Source organism: Tachysurus fulvidraco, chromosome 1 (genome assembly GCF_022655615.1).
Source record: "Tachysurus fulvidraco isolate hzauxx_2018 chromosome 1, HZAU_PFXX_2.0, whole genome shotgun sequence".
Classification (NCBI taxonomy): domain Eukaryota; kingdom Metazoa; phylum Chordata; class Actinopteri; order Siluriformes; family Bagridae; genus Tachysurus; species Tachysurus fulvidraco.
In genome coordinates, this window is record NC_062518.1 from 14977181 (window position 1) to 14991751 (window position 14571).

At 36.8% G+C, this 14571-nt stretch overlaps 1 protein-coding gene and 1 long non-coding RNA gene across 6 annotated transcripts in view; one reads left to right on the top strand and one right to left on the bottom strand.

The window, feature by feature from the left end:
• LOC113657085 overlaps positions 1 to 12480 on the top strand; it is a 25186-nt gene extending 12706 nt beyond the window's left edge. For 2 of the 3 annotated variants that reach the window (XR_003444067.2, XR_007140426.1), the window contains exons 2-4: positions 9030 to 9156; positions 9706 to 9750; positions 10459 to 12480. This is a non-coding gene — a long non-coding RNA (uncharacterized LOC113657085). The remainder of the gene's footprint in view (positions 1 to 9029; positions 9157 to 9705; positions 9751 to 10458) is intronic. The other variant, XR_007140425.1, reaches the window with a different exon arrangement.
• On the bottom strand, positions 5275 to 14317 carry LOC113657057 (beta-1,3-galactosyltransferase 2-like). 3 transcript variants are annotated; one of them, XM_027168602.2, is made up of 2 exons: positions 13998 to 14317; positions 5275 to 8227 (listed from the first exon to the last, which is right to left on the bottom strand). In XM_027168602.2, the coding sequence occupies exons 1-2, from the start codon at positions 14022 to 14024 to the stop codon at positions 7151 to 7153; spliced, it is 1104 nt and encodes a 367-aa protein (XP_027024403.2). In that variant the 5' UTR covers positions 14025 to 14317; the 3' UTR covers positions 5275 to 7150. The 3 variants fall into 3 exon arrangements, with proteins under 3 accessions (XP_027024403.2, XP_047668513.1, XP_027024402.2); XM_047812557.1 differs by lacking the exon at positions 13998 to 14317 and adding an exon at positions 11012 to 11147; XM_027168601.2 differs by lacking the exon at positions 13998 to 14317 and adding an exon at positions 10418 to 10528.
• Positions 14318 to 14571: the final 254 nt, after the last annotated feature.

Genomic DNA, 14571 nt, shown 5'->3' on the forward strand with positions numbered 1-14571 from the left:
TATATATATATACACATATATACGTATATATATATACGTATATATATATATATATATATATACGTATATATATATATGTATATGTGTATATATGTACGTCTGAGATATATCTTTAGGGTGCTTTCACACCTATAGTTCGGTTCATTTGGTCCGGACCAAAAGCAAAAAATGATACATTGTAGCTTTTTATCAGTTTTGGTTCCTTTTCACACCACACTGATCATTCTGTTCTGCACAACGAACCAAAATGCAGTCATGTGATAATATCCACATCACTCATTGGCCACATGTCTTTGAGCGTATTTCCAAAACTGCTTCTCGATTGGTCAGAATAAACGTGCGGGAAATTTCAAGGAAACTCCGGAAGTAAACAAAAAGAGGAAAATACAGCATACAGTACACCATGGAGAGATGACTGCGCGCTGCAATTATGTCCGTGGTTGTAATCTACTACATCGCTTGTATACAGCATTCTATGCAAAGTCTTAATTTTCAGAATGAAGCGCGGATGCGGCTTGAAAATATCATTTTAATGCACTGCAAACGGCGAAGACGCATCGCAAGACACTTCAGGAGGCGGCGAGCATTACTTTTGTGAAACTGTGACTTGCTCATCTACAGAAAATATTGCCAACAACCCACTACGGCAGCTGGTTTAGTCCAAAATGCGCAATACTTTTAGCAGTTAGGTTTATTCGATCTCGGACTGTGTTCTCACCATAAACGTACCGTACCAGAGTTCGTTTGAAAGCATACCGTTGTTTGGTCCGCTTTTGGTTCGCGTCAGAGTTCGATTGCTGCATTCTCACCTGCCCAAACGAACAGCACCATATGAGCAATCGAACTCTGGTACGATTCAACCGAACTAAACAAGGCAGGTGTGAAAGCACCCTGAATCTACATTTAAACTGGAAAAGTGTGCCAGAGCCCCGAACACTATCAGGAAGACCGTTCCAAAGTTTGGGAGCTACTGTAAATACAAAAAACGCCCTATAACCTTTAATAGACTGATATTCTGTGAACTACTGTACCAGAAGTCATTGGTTTTGTGATCTGAGAGAGCGGGAAGAATTGTAGCGTGTTAGAAGACTAATTAGATACATGGGAGCTAAACCATTAAGAGACTTGTACGTTAGTCACAGCAGTTTGTAATCATTTATAAACTTAACAGGTAGCCAGTGTAAAGATGATAGAATTTGGGTTATATGATCATATTTTATTGTCCTGATTTTGATTAGATGTATAACTGGGTATCATCAGCATAACGATGGAACTAATCCCATGCCTTCTAATGATGTTCCCTAAGGGAAGCATGTATATTGAGAAAAGTGGAGGTCCTAGAACTGATCCTTGAGGGACCTGTCCCTGAATACCTGTGTAATTTTGTAAGTGATCTAGGAGAATGTTATGATCTGTAGTGTCGAATGGAGCACAAAGGTCAAGTAGAACTAATAGTGACATACAGTCTTGGTCCGAAGCTAAGAACAAGTCATTTGTAACTTCAACAAGTGCAGGTTCTATGTGCTATGATGGGTCCTATGATGTGCTATGATGGGGCCTGAAACCTGACTGAAACTCTTTAAAGATATTGTTCTCCTTTAACAAGGAGCACAGTTGAACAGACACAACCTTTTCTAGTATTTTAGAAATAAGTTAATCCAGCTCTTCCTGTCCTATACTTAGGTAAAGCACTGTAGTTTTGAGTGTAGAGCTTTAGGTGAGACTGGGTCATAAGGTGCTCTCATACAGTATGTTGAACATCAACTATTTCGTTCCTGATACTTTCATTTTTGTCAGTGAAGAATCTCAAAGTCCTCACTACTGAACTGTGATGGAATAGTGTGTTCTGAGCTCTGTTTTTTTGTTAATCTAGCCACTGTGCTAAATAAGAACCTGGGATTGTTTTGGTTATTTTCTATGAGTTTGCTCAGGTGCTCAGCCCTAGCAGCTTTTAGAGCCTGTCTATAGCTGGACATATTGTCCTTATACGCAATTCTAAAAACCTCTAATTTAGTTTTTCTCCCACTTTGGCTCGAGTTTACGGGTTGCCCTCTTGAGGGTAGTGAATGACTTGTACCATGGTGCAGGTGTTTTGTCTCTAACCCTTTAAAATCAGATGGGGCAAATATTCAGTCATAACAGTCTTTCTCATGGCACTGGAAGCTCCTTCCTGAAATGTTAAAAACATCTCATGAAAGAAAACTTCACCACAACAACCATTAGATGTTCATTAAATAGCAAGTTTGTTTTGTTCTAGGAATATATTATACCATACATTATATATATACATACACACACACACGCACACACAGTGCCTTGCAAAAATACCACTGAACTTTTTCACATTTTGACACGTTACACCCACAAACAAAAATTAATTTTAGTAGGATTTTATGTGATAGACCAGCACAAAGTGGCACATAGTTGTGAAGTGGAAGGAAAATGATAAATGGTGTCTTTTTTTTTTTTTTTTTACAAATAAATATCTGAAAAGTGTGGTGTGCATTTGTATTCAGCCCCACTGAGTCAATACTTTGTAGAACCACCTTTCGCTGCAATTACAGCTATAAGTCTGTAGGGGTACTGTATGTCTCTAACAGCTTTGCACTAGAGAGTGAATCTAGAGAGTAAAATTTTTGCCCATTCGTCTTTGCAAAATAGTTCAAGCTCAGTCAGATTGGATGGCGAGCATCTGTGAACATTTTGACTGTGCCATTCTAACACATGAATATGTTTTGAGAGAATCCTGTGGACAGATTCTCCCACCTGAGCTGTGGATCTCTGCAGAGTTACCATGGGCCTCTTGGCTGCTTCTCTGATTAATGCTCTCCTTGCACAGCCGGTCAGTTTAGGTGGACGGCCAAGTCTTGGTAGGCTTGCAGTTGTGCCATACTCTTTCCATTTCTGGATGATGGATTGTACAGTGCTCCGTGAGATGTTCAAGGCTTGGGATATTAATTTATAACCTAACCCTGCTTTAAATTTCTCCACAGCTTTATCCCTGACCTGTCTGGTGTATTTTTTGGTCTTCATGATGCTGTTTGTATGTTTGAAGGCAGTTGGTTTCACTAGATTTTAGTTAGGGGTATCAGAGTAAAGGGGGCTGAATACAAATGCACACCACACTTTTCAGATGTGTGTGTATGTTATACCATTTACTATATAAATGTAATACATAAATATATTTTATTTCCTGATTATATATATATATATATATCCTGATTGAGGTTTGATTATTGATTCTTATAGCTCTGTACTGCTGTTGACTTTAAGTGTTTTTTAAAGCAGAAGAGCAGCATTCAGTTCAACAGCATAGCTTCAGCAAAGTCGGTTGCTTATAAAAGTGAGGCTAATCTGTAGTTTAGTCATTACAAACTAATGAGTGGCTTGCAGCTTGACATGTTGTGACTCTTTGTGCATTCTTGAAGGATTTCTGTAAAGGAATTTGTGATGGCAGAGTTAGGAACCCTGAAGGGCTGCGTGTAAAGTCTTGTTGCAGCCTGTGAGGGGACTCTTGACTAGCGTGCTACTTTTATAGCAGATACACAAAGTTGTTGCTTGCCTTGCCATCTTGTACAGTCCCTGTATTTGCACAGCACTCCTCGGATAAAACACTGTATTCAGATGTACATACAGTATACTATATCCATTGCTCTTGCACCTGAGATCCAGCTCTCCATTTCAAACACAACCTTGAGTGCTTACAGGAGAATCTGGGGTATGTTGTAGCGTTTACATCACAGCAGACACAACAACATATCAGGTTGCACAGTGACATGTCTGTAAACTAAGCTGTTTAAGCAACAAGACTCTCATGTCCAGTGTTTGTAAATTATTCAAGTGCAGCATGATTGTAGGCTTATCGATTGCAGATATATGACTCTATAGTAGATGGATCAGGTTATTGCCTTTATCAACTACTTAAAGTAACACACACACACACACGCATATATATATATATATATATATATATATATATATATATATATATATATATATATATATATATATATATATATATATATATATAAGAGAAATGTTGCATGTTGCTTAATTCGGTGTTTTGCTGCCACCTTGTGGCCACATTGTTCTGGTACCAGATCTTTGTAAAACATTTGTTTCATTATCATTTATTTCTTTTATATATATATATATATATATATATATATATATATATATATATATATATATATATATATATATATACGTGTGTATGTGTGTGTGTGTGTGTGTGTGTGTATATATATATACACATGTATGTATGTGTGTGTGTGTGTGTGTGTGTATATATATATATATATGTATGTGTGTGTGTGTGTGTGTATGTGTGTGTGTATATATATCTATATCTATATATATATATCTATATATATATATATCTATCTATCTCTATCTATATCTATATAAAAGAAATAAATGATAATGAAACAAATGTTTTACAAAGATCTGGTACCAGAACAATGTGGCCACAAGGTGGCAGCAAATAAATAAATAAAGCAATACAATTTAAATAATAAATAAAGCAATACAATTTAACAAATAATAAAAAAAATATATATACACACACGTGTGTGTGTATATATGTATATGTATGTATATATATATATATACACGTGTGTGTGTGTATATATATATTTTTATTATTTGTTAAATTGTATTGCTTTATTTATTATTTAAATTGTATTGCTTTATTTATTTTAGACGTTGTTTTGTTTTTTGTTTTTTTACATCCAATTTAGAATAATTGGGGGAAATCCTACATTATCATTGATCAATACCATAGTAATAAGTCATTTTGAAGAAATGAACAATAAATATAACATATCATCAGAATCCCAGGAAAAATTTAATTTTTCAGCACATATGTTTACGTTATCAGTCAGTCCTAATGTCTCTTTGTTGTTGTTTTTTTTTTTTAAATTTTTATTGTTAATTCAGTATCCAAATGGATAAAAACTTATGCACAGGGTTCTTATTCTAATTGTCTTCCAGTAAAGACACATTTGTAATGACTTTCTACGATTAGCTGTCTTCATGTTGTCCACACATGAATGTAAAAGCCCTTTGCTTGATTTATGTTTATTTTGTTTCATTTTGGAGGGACTGATTAGGGATAATGGCTATATGCATTTTGTACAGTATGAAGATAATTAATATGAACAATGTAGCATTTTACTGTATGTAAAAAGAGAAGTGAATCGTTCTTTCTGGCTGAAATTTCGGCCTCAAAATTCAGACGTCATGCGAGACTAGAAATTCTTCAGTCATTTATTATCCCCTTATTTATTTTGTTCATTTATTCATTCATTTAATATTTTTTATAAAGTATCAGATGCACCCAGATTTAAAAAAGCAAACAAACAAACAAACAGGAATTATCTTTTTTGTCAAAGAAATATCAGAACAAGTAATAAATGCAAATACCCTCTTTCACAAAGTGCATATTTTGTGAGAGTTGCTTCATAATAGCAGATGAACAACAATGTTTTAAAAATCTTAGTAAGAAATTACTTTCTTTACCCAAGGCATGAACTGAAAGAAATGGAAGTCAATTTCACCCAATGAGTTATATCAGTAGGTCAGTAAATGTGTTTCAAACCTCTTTTTATATGAAGCAAAGGTAGTCTGTATTACCAAATTAAAGCACATCGGCCTGTTGGGGCTTCCTTGCACGTGTTTGCGTGTTATCTTTAGCGTACTGTACGTTAACCTGTTTTCTGGCTGTGATGTAAGTTCATCAGAGTCATTCATCATTCGTGGTCTGAAGAACTGGCCATATTCTAAAAGAAAAGATGTTGTGCAACATTTCATCAGACAGGTCTTGGCCAATTGACTACCTGTCGAGTAAGTTGGTTTTTCTGAAACACGAGAAAGTACTGTACATAATGCACACATTCTTACACACCATGGGGAAAAAAAAACAATTTTCTTGTTTGACAACCTGGTAACAAGAGAAAAGGTTTAAAATTATTGCAAAGAAAACAAAAATGTAACAAACAATGTGTTTTTTTTTATTTTAGATTTAAACGAAAAGGGGCGCATTATACAGTACACAAACCTGCAATCTGTATTTTTAACTATAAATAAAAAAATAACATTAATTTTTTTATGTTTAATAAATAACTTAATTTTAATTATATTTTATATAATGTAATCCGTTTATATATTATTTTTCATTTTAACAAAGAGGCTCGTTATTGTTCTCGACTAACGTGCTACTTTACCTCGGTTTGGCTTTTAGCTATTGAAAACAGACTCTTTTATAAAAATAGAAAAGATTTATAATCTGCAGGAATCAGCTTCACAAAGAAGAACAGATTCATAAAGGAGCAAATTCCTTTTTAAAAGCTCGCTTTGTCTGACTGGAAGGCTTGTCATTAACCATGTCAAAAGGAGGCACCCACGTGGTTTGACAATGCGAGGTAGCCATTCAATGTGAAGTTTCCTATTGTTCATCCAGGCTTTTGTCATGCTTCATGTTGCATCACACACTGGACTGGTTTTCTAACCTGGAGGTACTAGTCTATAGTCATCTCATCTGTAATAATTATAGTAATATTGCTATTATATTAAGGGTGCTTATTATAATTGTCTGTATAATTACTGTTATTCTTTTAAGTAATATTATTATTCATCACTTAAGCGCTGATATGTTTATTCCTAAGGAATAACAGAATGACATCAGATTTATCAGAATGTCGAGGCACCTTAATACTACTAATAACTTACGTGGTATGAAAGTATAAATATAGTTAATATACAGTAAGTCCTTCTCTAATAAAGATAGACTTGTTAATTTTCCCTGTAGAGAAATTATAAACTAATAGTTTGTAACTGATCTATGATGAACAGGCTCATGCTAGAAGCAGAGCCTCACCCTGTAACAATGGGCATGAGAATTATTTTTTGGAAATATTGGAATAACTTTACATTAACATTATTCCACTGTCATTTACTCCCAGGAACAATTTAGAGTAGTTTTGTGCTTTCGACAATGTTTTTGTGGTGTCGGAGGACATGAATTTTGTGTAAACATTTGACAGTTCTAAAGTCACAACGTCGTCATTGTGCAAAAGGCTTAAAACTGAGATTCGCAAAGTATTTTTATAGCACTCTAAAACCATGGCATCTAAAAACATTTCAATCCTGATCATGTAGGCCTCTTTAGCTTCTGCCAGAATGATACTAGCTGCTCTGGGGATCCAAGGATCGTTGTGATGACCCTAGAGAACTCGCTGTGCACAAATTCGCCGCTGTGATAAGCCTTGAATCGGGAAGGGTCAGGAGGAGACGAAGGTGGGATGCCCAGTTTTTCCAAACACGCACCCACGTAGGCATCCTCTATGCTAAACGGATTTATGTCTTTTGAGACCCTGACGAGCTTCTCTGGAAGATCATTGGAAAATACATAACCCATCCCCAGCAGGTAAGTAGGGTAGACGTCCTGAGGGTACACGTCCTGAGGCACATACCACTTAGAAGATGGGTCTCGAACGACGGGTCGGTTCCACATTACCATCCCAGTTATGTAGTTTATTTTGGGTGTGTCCGGTGCCAGCAGCAAACTCATGAGGTTTTCCAGGTTTAGGAACATGTCCGAGTCTATCTTCATGGCATAGGTTGCTTGAGGACAGCGTGTGCTTAACCAGTCCAAGATCACCATGGTCTTTATAGTCAGGTTACTGTATGTGTCCAAGAAGTCACTCTGTATAAGATCGTGGTATTGCTGGCTTTCTAACCTCCACTGCTCTTGCTGGTTCACCCCCTGTGCGTCTCCTGTTAATCCCAGAACAAACAAGACTTTGATGTTTTTCCCTTGAACAACAGTCTCGTTACCCCACGTGCTCCGGATGGCGTTACGAGCCGCCAGTTGTTGAGGAGCCACTGGCACCATGAGGACTAAAAATGGCTTCTGCTGTTCACATATATCTGGCTCATCTAGGATGAAATGGTACCTGCGTGGATATGCTTCATGGTACGTTTCTGTCACTGGAACAGTCGTCGTCATCGTGTCCCAATCGGTCGACTCGGTGGAAGTTTGATTGCTGTTGCTTTGGGATTTTTTTGCCACATAAAAAGTGTGAAGATGATGGGCAACATTGTTAAGCCACTCTTTGGATGGGCTGATGGAGACGTCAGACATTTTGATGGAGAGAAACCCAATACAGACCATGAAGAGCAGAAAGATAAAGCAGATTTTAAGCCTGCTCTTAATGTAGTCCATTATCTAAAAGAGAGAATAAGTTAGATGTCAACATTAAACATTGACGGTTGAATGTGCTTTAGCATCAATGAGTCTTGAACACCCATGACCCTGTTTATCCTTGGTAGGATCCTTGGTGTATCTTTTGGTAGGTACTAACCACTGCCTGCTGGGAACACTTTACAAGACCTGCTGGTTTGTAGACTCTTTGACCCAGACATCAAGACGTCACAATGTGGGCCTTGTAAAAGTCACCCAGATCCTTACACTTACCCATTTTTCTAGTTTACAACATTGTCTTGCTACCCAATATATCCCACCCATTGACAAGTGCCATTGTGATGAGGTAATCAGTTATCCACGTCACCTATTAGGGATTTTCATTTGTAACCGTGCTTTTAATTGTCTATAAAATATGACTTTGCTGTTTCGTTGCTGTAAACTGACATCTCTGTTTAACACCATCTTCAAGCAGAGATAAAGAGCCAGATTATCAAGTTTAGCAGTAAAAATATTTTTTTAACCTGCCTGTAGTCAAGGTCTGAAACCTGAAATGCAGAGTTATGTAAAGAAAGACGTAAGTTTGTTCTGTTCAGATTGTATTCAGCCAAGTTAATCTCTAAAAGTTTGTTTTCTTTTGGAAACTAATGAACACACCTGTAAACGACATGTTCTTCTGTGAATTGGCATGTTGTCTGTCACCTTTTTGACAGATTGACTGTTCTGCATATAAGTCCTGTAAGGATTAGTGGCTACTGCACAGTAAGCATCTATGTAGTAATTAGACAGAAGGTCTGGACTTCTAAATATATGTTTGTGTTTGTAGGTCTGATACAAAAGGAGTCAAAGTTCAAAGTTCAAACCCCAAGACCACCAAGCTGCCCCCTGCCACTGCTGGGCCCCTGAGCAAGGCCCTTAACCCTTACTTTTTCTTTCCTGCTTTTACATGAGAGGTCAGTGTGAAGGTAGATCAAAATAAGCATGTTTATTTCTTATAGGTTTCTCTCTCTTTCTCTCGCTCGCTTCTTTCCACCCCCCACCCCGTTATTCTATTGTTCCAGCGTGATTAGTGGGTGTCATTGTCAGGTCCTCACTGCCTTCCACAGATAAGGAATGCCTTTATAATCCAACTACAATTACTCTGAATGAAATGTATTCATTCTCTCTCTCTCTCTCCCTCTCTCCCTCTCTCTATTTTATTTTATCATTATTATTATTATTTTTTAACTGTGACACTGATGGTCATTTGATGACACAGACTTCTTTGAGCAGCGGTATCCAATCTTATCCACAAAGGGCCGGTGTGGGTGCAGGTTTTCATTCCAACCAAGCAGAAGCCACACCAGAGTCTATTAAAAGCCAAGAACAACCGATTAAACAGGTGGAATCAGGTGTGGCTTCCCACACCGACCCTTTCCGGATAAGATTGGACACTTTAATTTAATAACTTAAATAATAGAATAATAACTTAAAATACATGTCACTCCACCTCACTCCCTCAGATCTACCAGCACTGCCCGACCGGTCCCACCATCTCAGGGTAAGAGGTAGGTATATACAACAAGACTCTTTTCTCTGAACTTCCTCTAGATGTCTAAACAGCTGAGTCACTGACTGTGTTTAAACGACAGTTGAAGACTTCGCTCTTCCTGAAACAAACAACTTTAAAATTTTTGTTTTTATGTAAAATACACCACTGCCCTAAGAAGTCTGCGTCACACCGGGAGGAGGTGTCATGCTTGTACATGCATGTACTTCACCCTTAGTTACTGTATGCTTTGTATTAATGTTTAGACATATACAGTATATTACTATGCTATAAAGCACCCTTCGGCACCTTCCTCTTTTTTTTCAGTGAAAGATTTTTTAAGCAGTAATAGTTTCATACCGAGGTCAGATTCCACTTTTTTTTTTTTTTTTTTTATGAAAATGTACATAAGATTACATCTTTATCACAAATTATAACCAAGGCATTGTACATGCATCACAAAAGCTTTCTCTTCTATTTCATGCAAACTAAAGACATATAGCCAACATGACGTTTGGCAGCGGAGACCGAAAACTGACCTCACAAAGTCCTAAATCTAAAAAAAGATGAACAGAGGCAACAAAGAGTCACCTAAACTAGGATGTATATAAACAGTGTCATTGTCTATCTGTATAGCTCCGCAACGTTTTTGTTATAAAAAGTGGAAAACAAGTAACAAGACTCACCTGAATTTGCTGTGTGTGTGTGTGTGTGTGTGTGTTTCTAGCTCAGTTATCTCCTTACAACTCTACAAAAGCAAGAATGGGCTGAAGTACAACTGTCTCTGAGATTAAACCTGTGAGACAGGCATCTCATGGGAAACACAGGTGTGTGCACCATCAAGGGGCGGAGCCACAGGTTGCCTGTAATAAAGAGAACTGCACTGTTTCTAAGAGCCTGATTTCCAACCAGGACTCTTATTTAAGAGGCATTTTGGCGAAACTGACAAAAACTGACTGACAAAAATGTTTCTGCGTGACCAAAAACTGTTCTGCAGTTTCACAAGAAGAAAGACAACTGAACGATCAAGATACAGGGTATATTCTAAACATAAGCGTGTGTGTGTGGGTGTGTGTGTAAAGGCTACACTTGAGACAATAGATAATCCCCAAGACAGAGACATGGCAACACGATAACCCAGAAAAAACGCAGACAAATGTACCTATGAATGAAAAAACACACTAAATTGGTCTTAAATAATTAAATTAAGAAAACAGAAAGAAAGAAATCCAACAATTTCCAGTTTGGATCATTATGAAATCCATTTAAAGCAAACTTACATTTTCTGGACCAAAATGTAGACAGCTTTTATGCTTCGTTCTGTCTACCGATTGAAAATGGATTTAGGAGTCGAATCTTTCTGCTTCATCAAACCGGATTCCTGCTTTTAGAAACTCACAAGCAGCAACAGTGTAATGACACAATGATAATGGGGGATCACCATGAGACCAGGAGCCTGATCAGTTCCCCATGCTTTGGTTTTCCTTTGACTATCAAAGGCGTGTCTCAGGTAGTACTACAGGACTCTACAGCAGCAGTACTTCAGGAGTTACACATTTCCCCCGTTTTGTGCTGCAACACAAGCGATAAAATAAGTGCGAACACGTTTAATTATTAACACGTCCTCCAGCAATGATGCAGTCTCTGGTTTCTCCCTTTTATGATTGTGCAAATTGCTGTAATTAGCTTTTAAAGGCATTGTGACTCTCCAACTCCACTATTTCACAAAGATCTTCTGGGTTTTTGGCTGAATTCGGCTTCCTCGTTCTTCTCAATCTTCACATGGGCTCGAGACTTTGTGTCGCATGTTTAATCTGTGTGCGCCCATATGTTATGTTATGTTATGAAGATGTATATTACTTAGTTGAAAATGAACGAATGCTGATAAGATGATAATGAATGAGATGAAATGTTACAGCAAGTAAAAGCAGTAACCTCAACGACAAATCTATACATCAGGAAACCGTGTAACATAAATCAGTCTGTAGGTACATATGCTGGATTTCTGTTTACAGTATATATGTACATGTGGAATATCCTTGGTGTTTTTAGTATGTGTGAAACATCTACAGAATCACTCTGATCTGTTAAAGGCGTGTTTGTAAGACTCAGTCAGTGGAGTAGGAAGTACTGGGTACTGCTGCTTTATGGAACTTTTCTTCACAGAAGATTCCAACCAGACATCTTGAGGCACCCCACAGAGCTGGCTTTCATAACCAGTTTGTTCTGCCACTGGTCACCCAGTGTCACTTCCCCAGCAAAGATACCTTGGACCTCTAAAGACAGGAAAAACATCCGTAGCATCCTGGTTAAGACCTGAGAACATCCTATTCTGTCCCTCTCTATAGAGGGTGTGGGTTTTGTATGAACAGCCCAGCTTGTTGTTTATTTACACCCCATAGGACTTTGTATCTGGGCTATCTCTACTCCCACCCACTTTATAGTGACATGAGTCCCTGAGGGGATTAGTCTCTGCCCTGCTGAACAACCCCCTGGTTTAATTGCTCCCTTTTGTGACGTGTTTGCTCTTTGATATTAGGTGCTTTAAAATTGCGTCACTATTAGATGTGTAATAAACTATGGGTGGTGTGCTGTTAGTGGAAAATCAACAGGTGAGTGGTTCTCAAAATAAAGAACAAGTGTACTTTTATCTATTTATAGTTACATTTAATGTCACGCTTTATCAATGAAACAAGTCACATACTGTAGGTCGCTGGAGACTTGTTAAATAAACCTCTCCTTACAGAAATCTTTAGATATTAATAATTGTACACCATTCCTTATTTTATATATATATATATATATAGATATATATATATATATATATATATATATATATATATATATATATATATATTATAATATATATTTATATATTATAATATATATTTATATATTATAATATATATTTATATATATATATATTTATATATATATTTATATATATATATATTTCATATCTATTTATATTTATATATATTATATTTATTTCTATATATATATTTATATTCTATATATCTTTCTTTCTCTCTCTATATTATTTATCTATATCTTCATTTATATATATATATCTTATTTTCTATATCTCTATCTCTCTCTATATCTTCTTTTCTCTACTCTATCTCTCTCTCTCTCTCTCTCTCTCTCTCTCTCTCTCTATCTCTCTCTCTCTCTCTATCTCTCTCTCACCCCCGTTTCCTTTCATATAAACCTGTGATTTGAAGCTACGCTATGGTCAAAGCTGCAGTTATATACATTAGAATGAACTTACACCTGACCAATCAGAATCCTGAATTCAGCGGTGGTGTGATGTACAAAATATCCAGACACCAGGGATGCGACAGGAGAAAGCAACAAGGAAAGGGACTCGCTGCTGGACAAAAAAAACCGTACTGTATGAATATTTACACATGCCTTGATTAAATAAAAGTCGACACAGAAAGTGAAGAACACTTGTATTTCCAGTCAATGACGGTTAATGACGTTAACGGTAAAACCGGCCATAGTGTGCCCATGGAGCTGAATGTTGTTCCATTTACACAACACCACTTGAGAATATTTGTACTAGGACATGTTTAGTGTAAATTTCACTCCCGGACTAATGACTCAGCTGGTGCAGGGTCAAAGCTGATCGTTATACTGATGCACTTTATCATCACACACTTTATCATCCTAGTTTTAAAAAAAATTCTAAATTGATTATTTAGTGAAAATCCTGTATCTCAGTCTACACGGAGACCATGCCTTTTCACAAAAGTCTGTCCTGTGCAAAGGATATAATACCGTATCCACTTACAATCACGTTTCATCGTGATGCCGCTGGACATTTGGAATAAACGCTGAAATTGATATTTGTTTGTTTCTAGGTTTGACAGATCATTCATTTGTTTAATTATTAATCTGGCAGGAGAGCATATATCATAAAAAACATCTGAACGTTTGATTACATAAGAAAATACATTTAAAAAAGTTATTAAAGGAAGTCAGTGCGTGAGATTTAAGATTCCATTAAGGTCTAAAGGACCATAGTGCCAAAATGAGCCAAGCCACTTGCTGCAGCTTGCTTTCATCAGTACACAATATATTCGTGTGTACATGAATGTAGTGAAGTAAAAGTAAATTCCTTTGACTTTAAAAGTGAACTTGACCAAAAGTATAAATAAGTCAAGCTAAAACTACTCTTAAAGTACTTTTTGTTTACCCAAAACAAAAAAAAAAACAATTCAAGTCAACGTAATGAAGTAAATCTAGCACTTTACTACCCACCTTTGCAATCCTGTGTTGAGTCCTCATACTGTAGAAGGTGTTTTCACTCTCTGTTCACTGGAACATTTACATCCTCATTTACATTTAAAATGTAAAAAAGGTGTGCTAAAGTCACCTTCAACAAATATATAGGTCACAGAAAAAAGATACCAACAACCAAAAACTCTGCTGGGACCTGTATGTAATGTAATGTAATGTAATATATATTACATAAAAACAAAAATAAGTGTTAGTTGAAATGTTTCAGGAAGAGCGAGGTCTTCACCTGTCGTTTAAACACCGTCAGTGACTCGGCTGTTCAGACATCTAGAGGAAGTTCAGAGAAAAGAGTCTTGTTATATACCTACCTCTTACCCTGAGATGGTGGGACCAGTCGGGCAGTGCTGGTAGATCTGAGGGAGGGAGGTGGAGTGTGACGAGTGACAACAGCATTGATGTAAGATGGTGCTGGTGCATTTAAGGTGCAAACGAGTTGTTTCGTTGCCTGTGGTTGCAGTCAACACGATAGCCAAGACGTATCTCCTACATCTGATTCTTTGAGTCATTCCATTGAATTCTGGTCAATTAAAAAGCC

Bases quoted from the DNA above. Each gene is read 5' to 3' on its own strand.
- LOC113657057 (XM_027168602.2), bottom strand. From the start codon at position 14,024: ATGAGGACTCAACACAGGATTGCAAAG. The intron at 8,228-13,997 runs GTGGGTAGTAAA...TCTCTCTTTTAG, and splicing joins CTCAACACAGGATTGCAAAG to ATAATGGACTACATTAAGAG.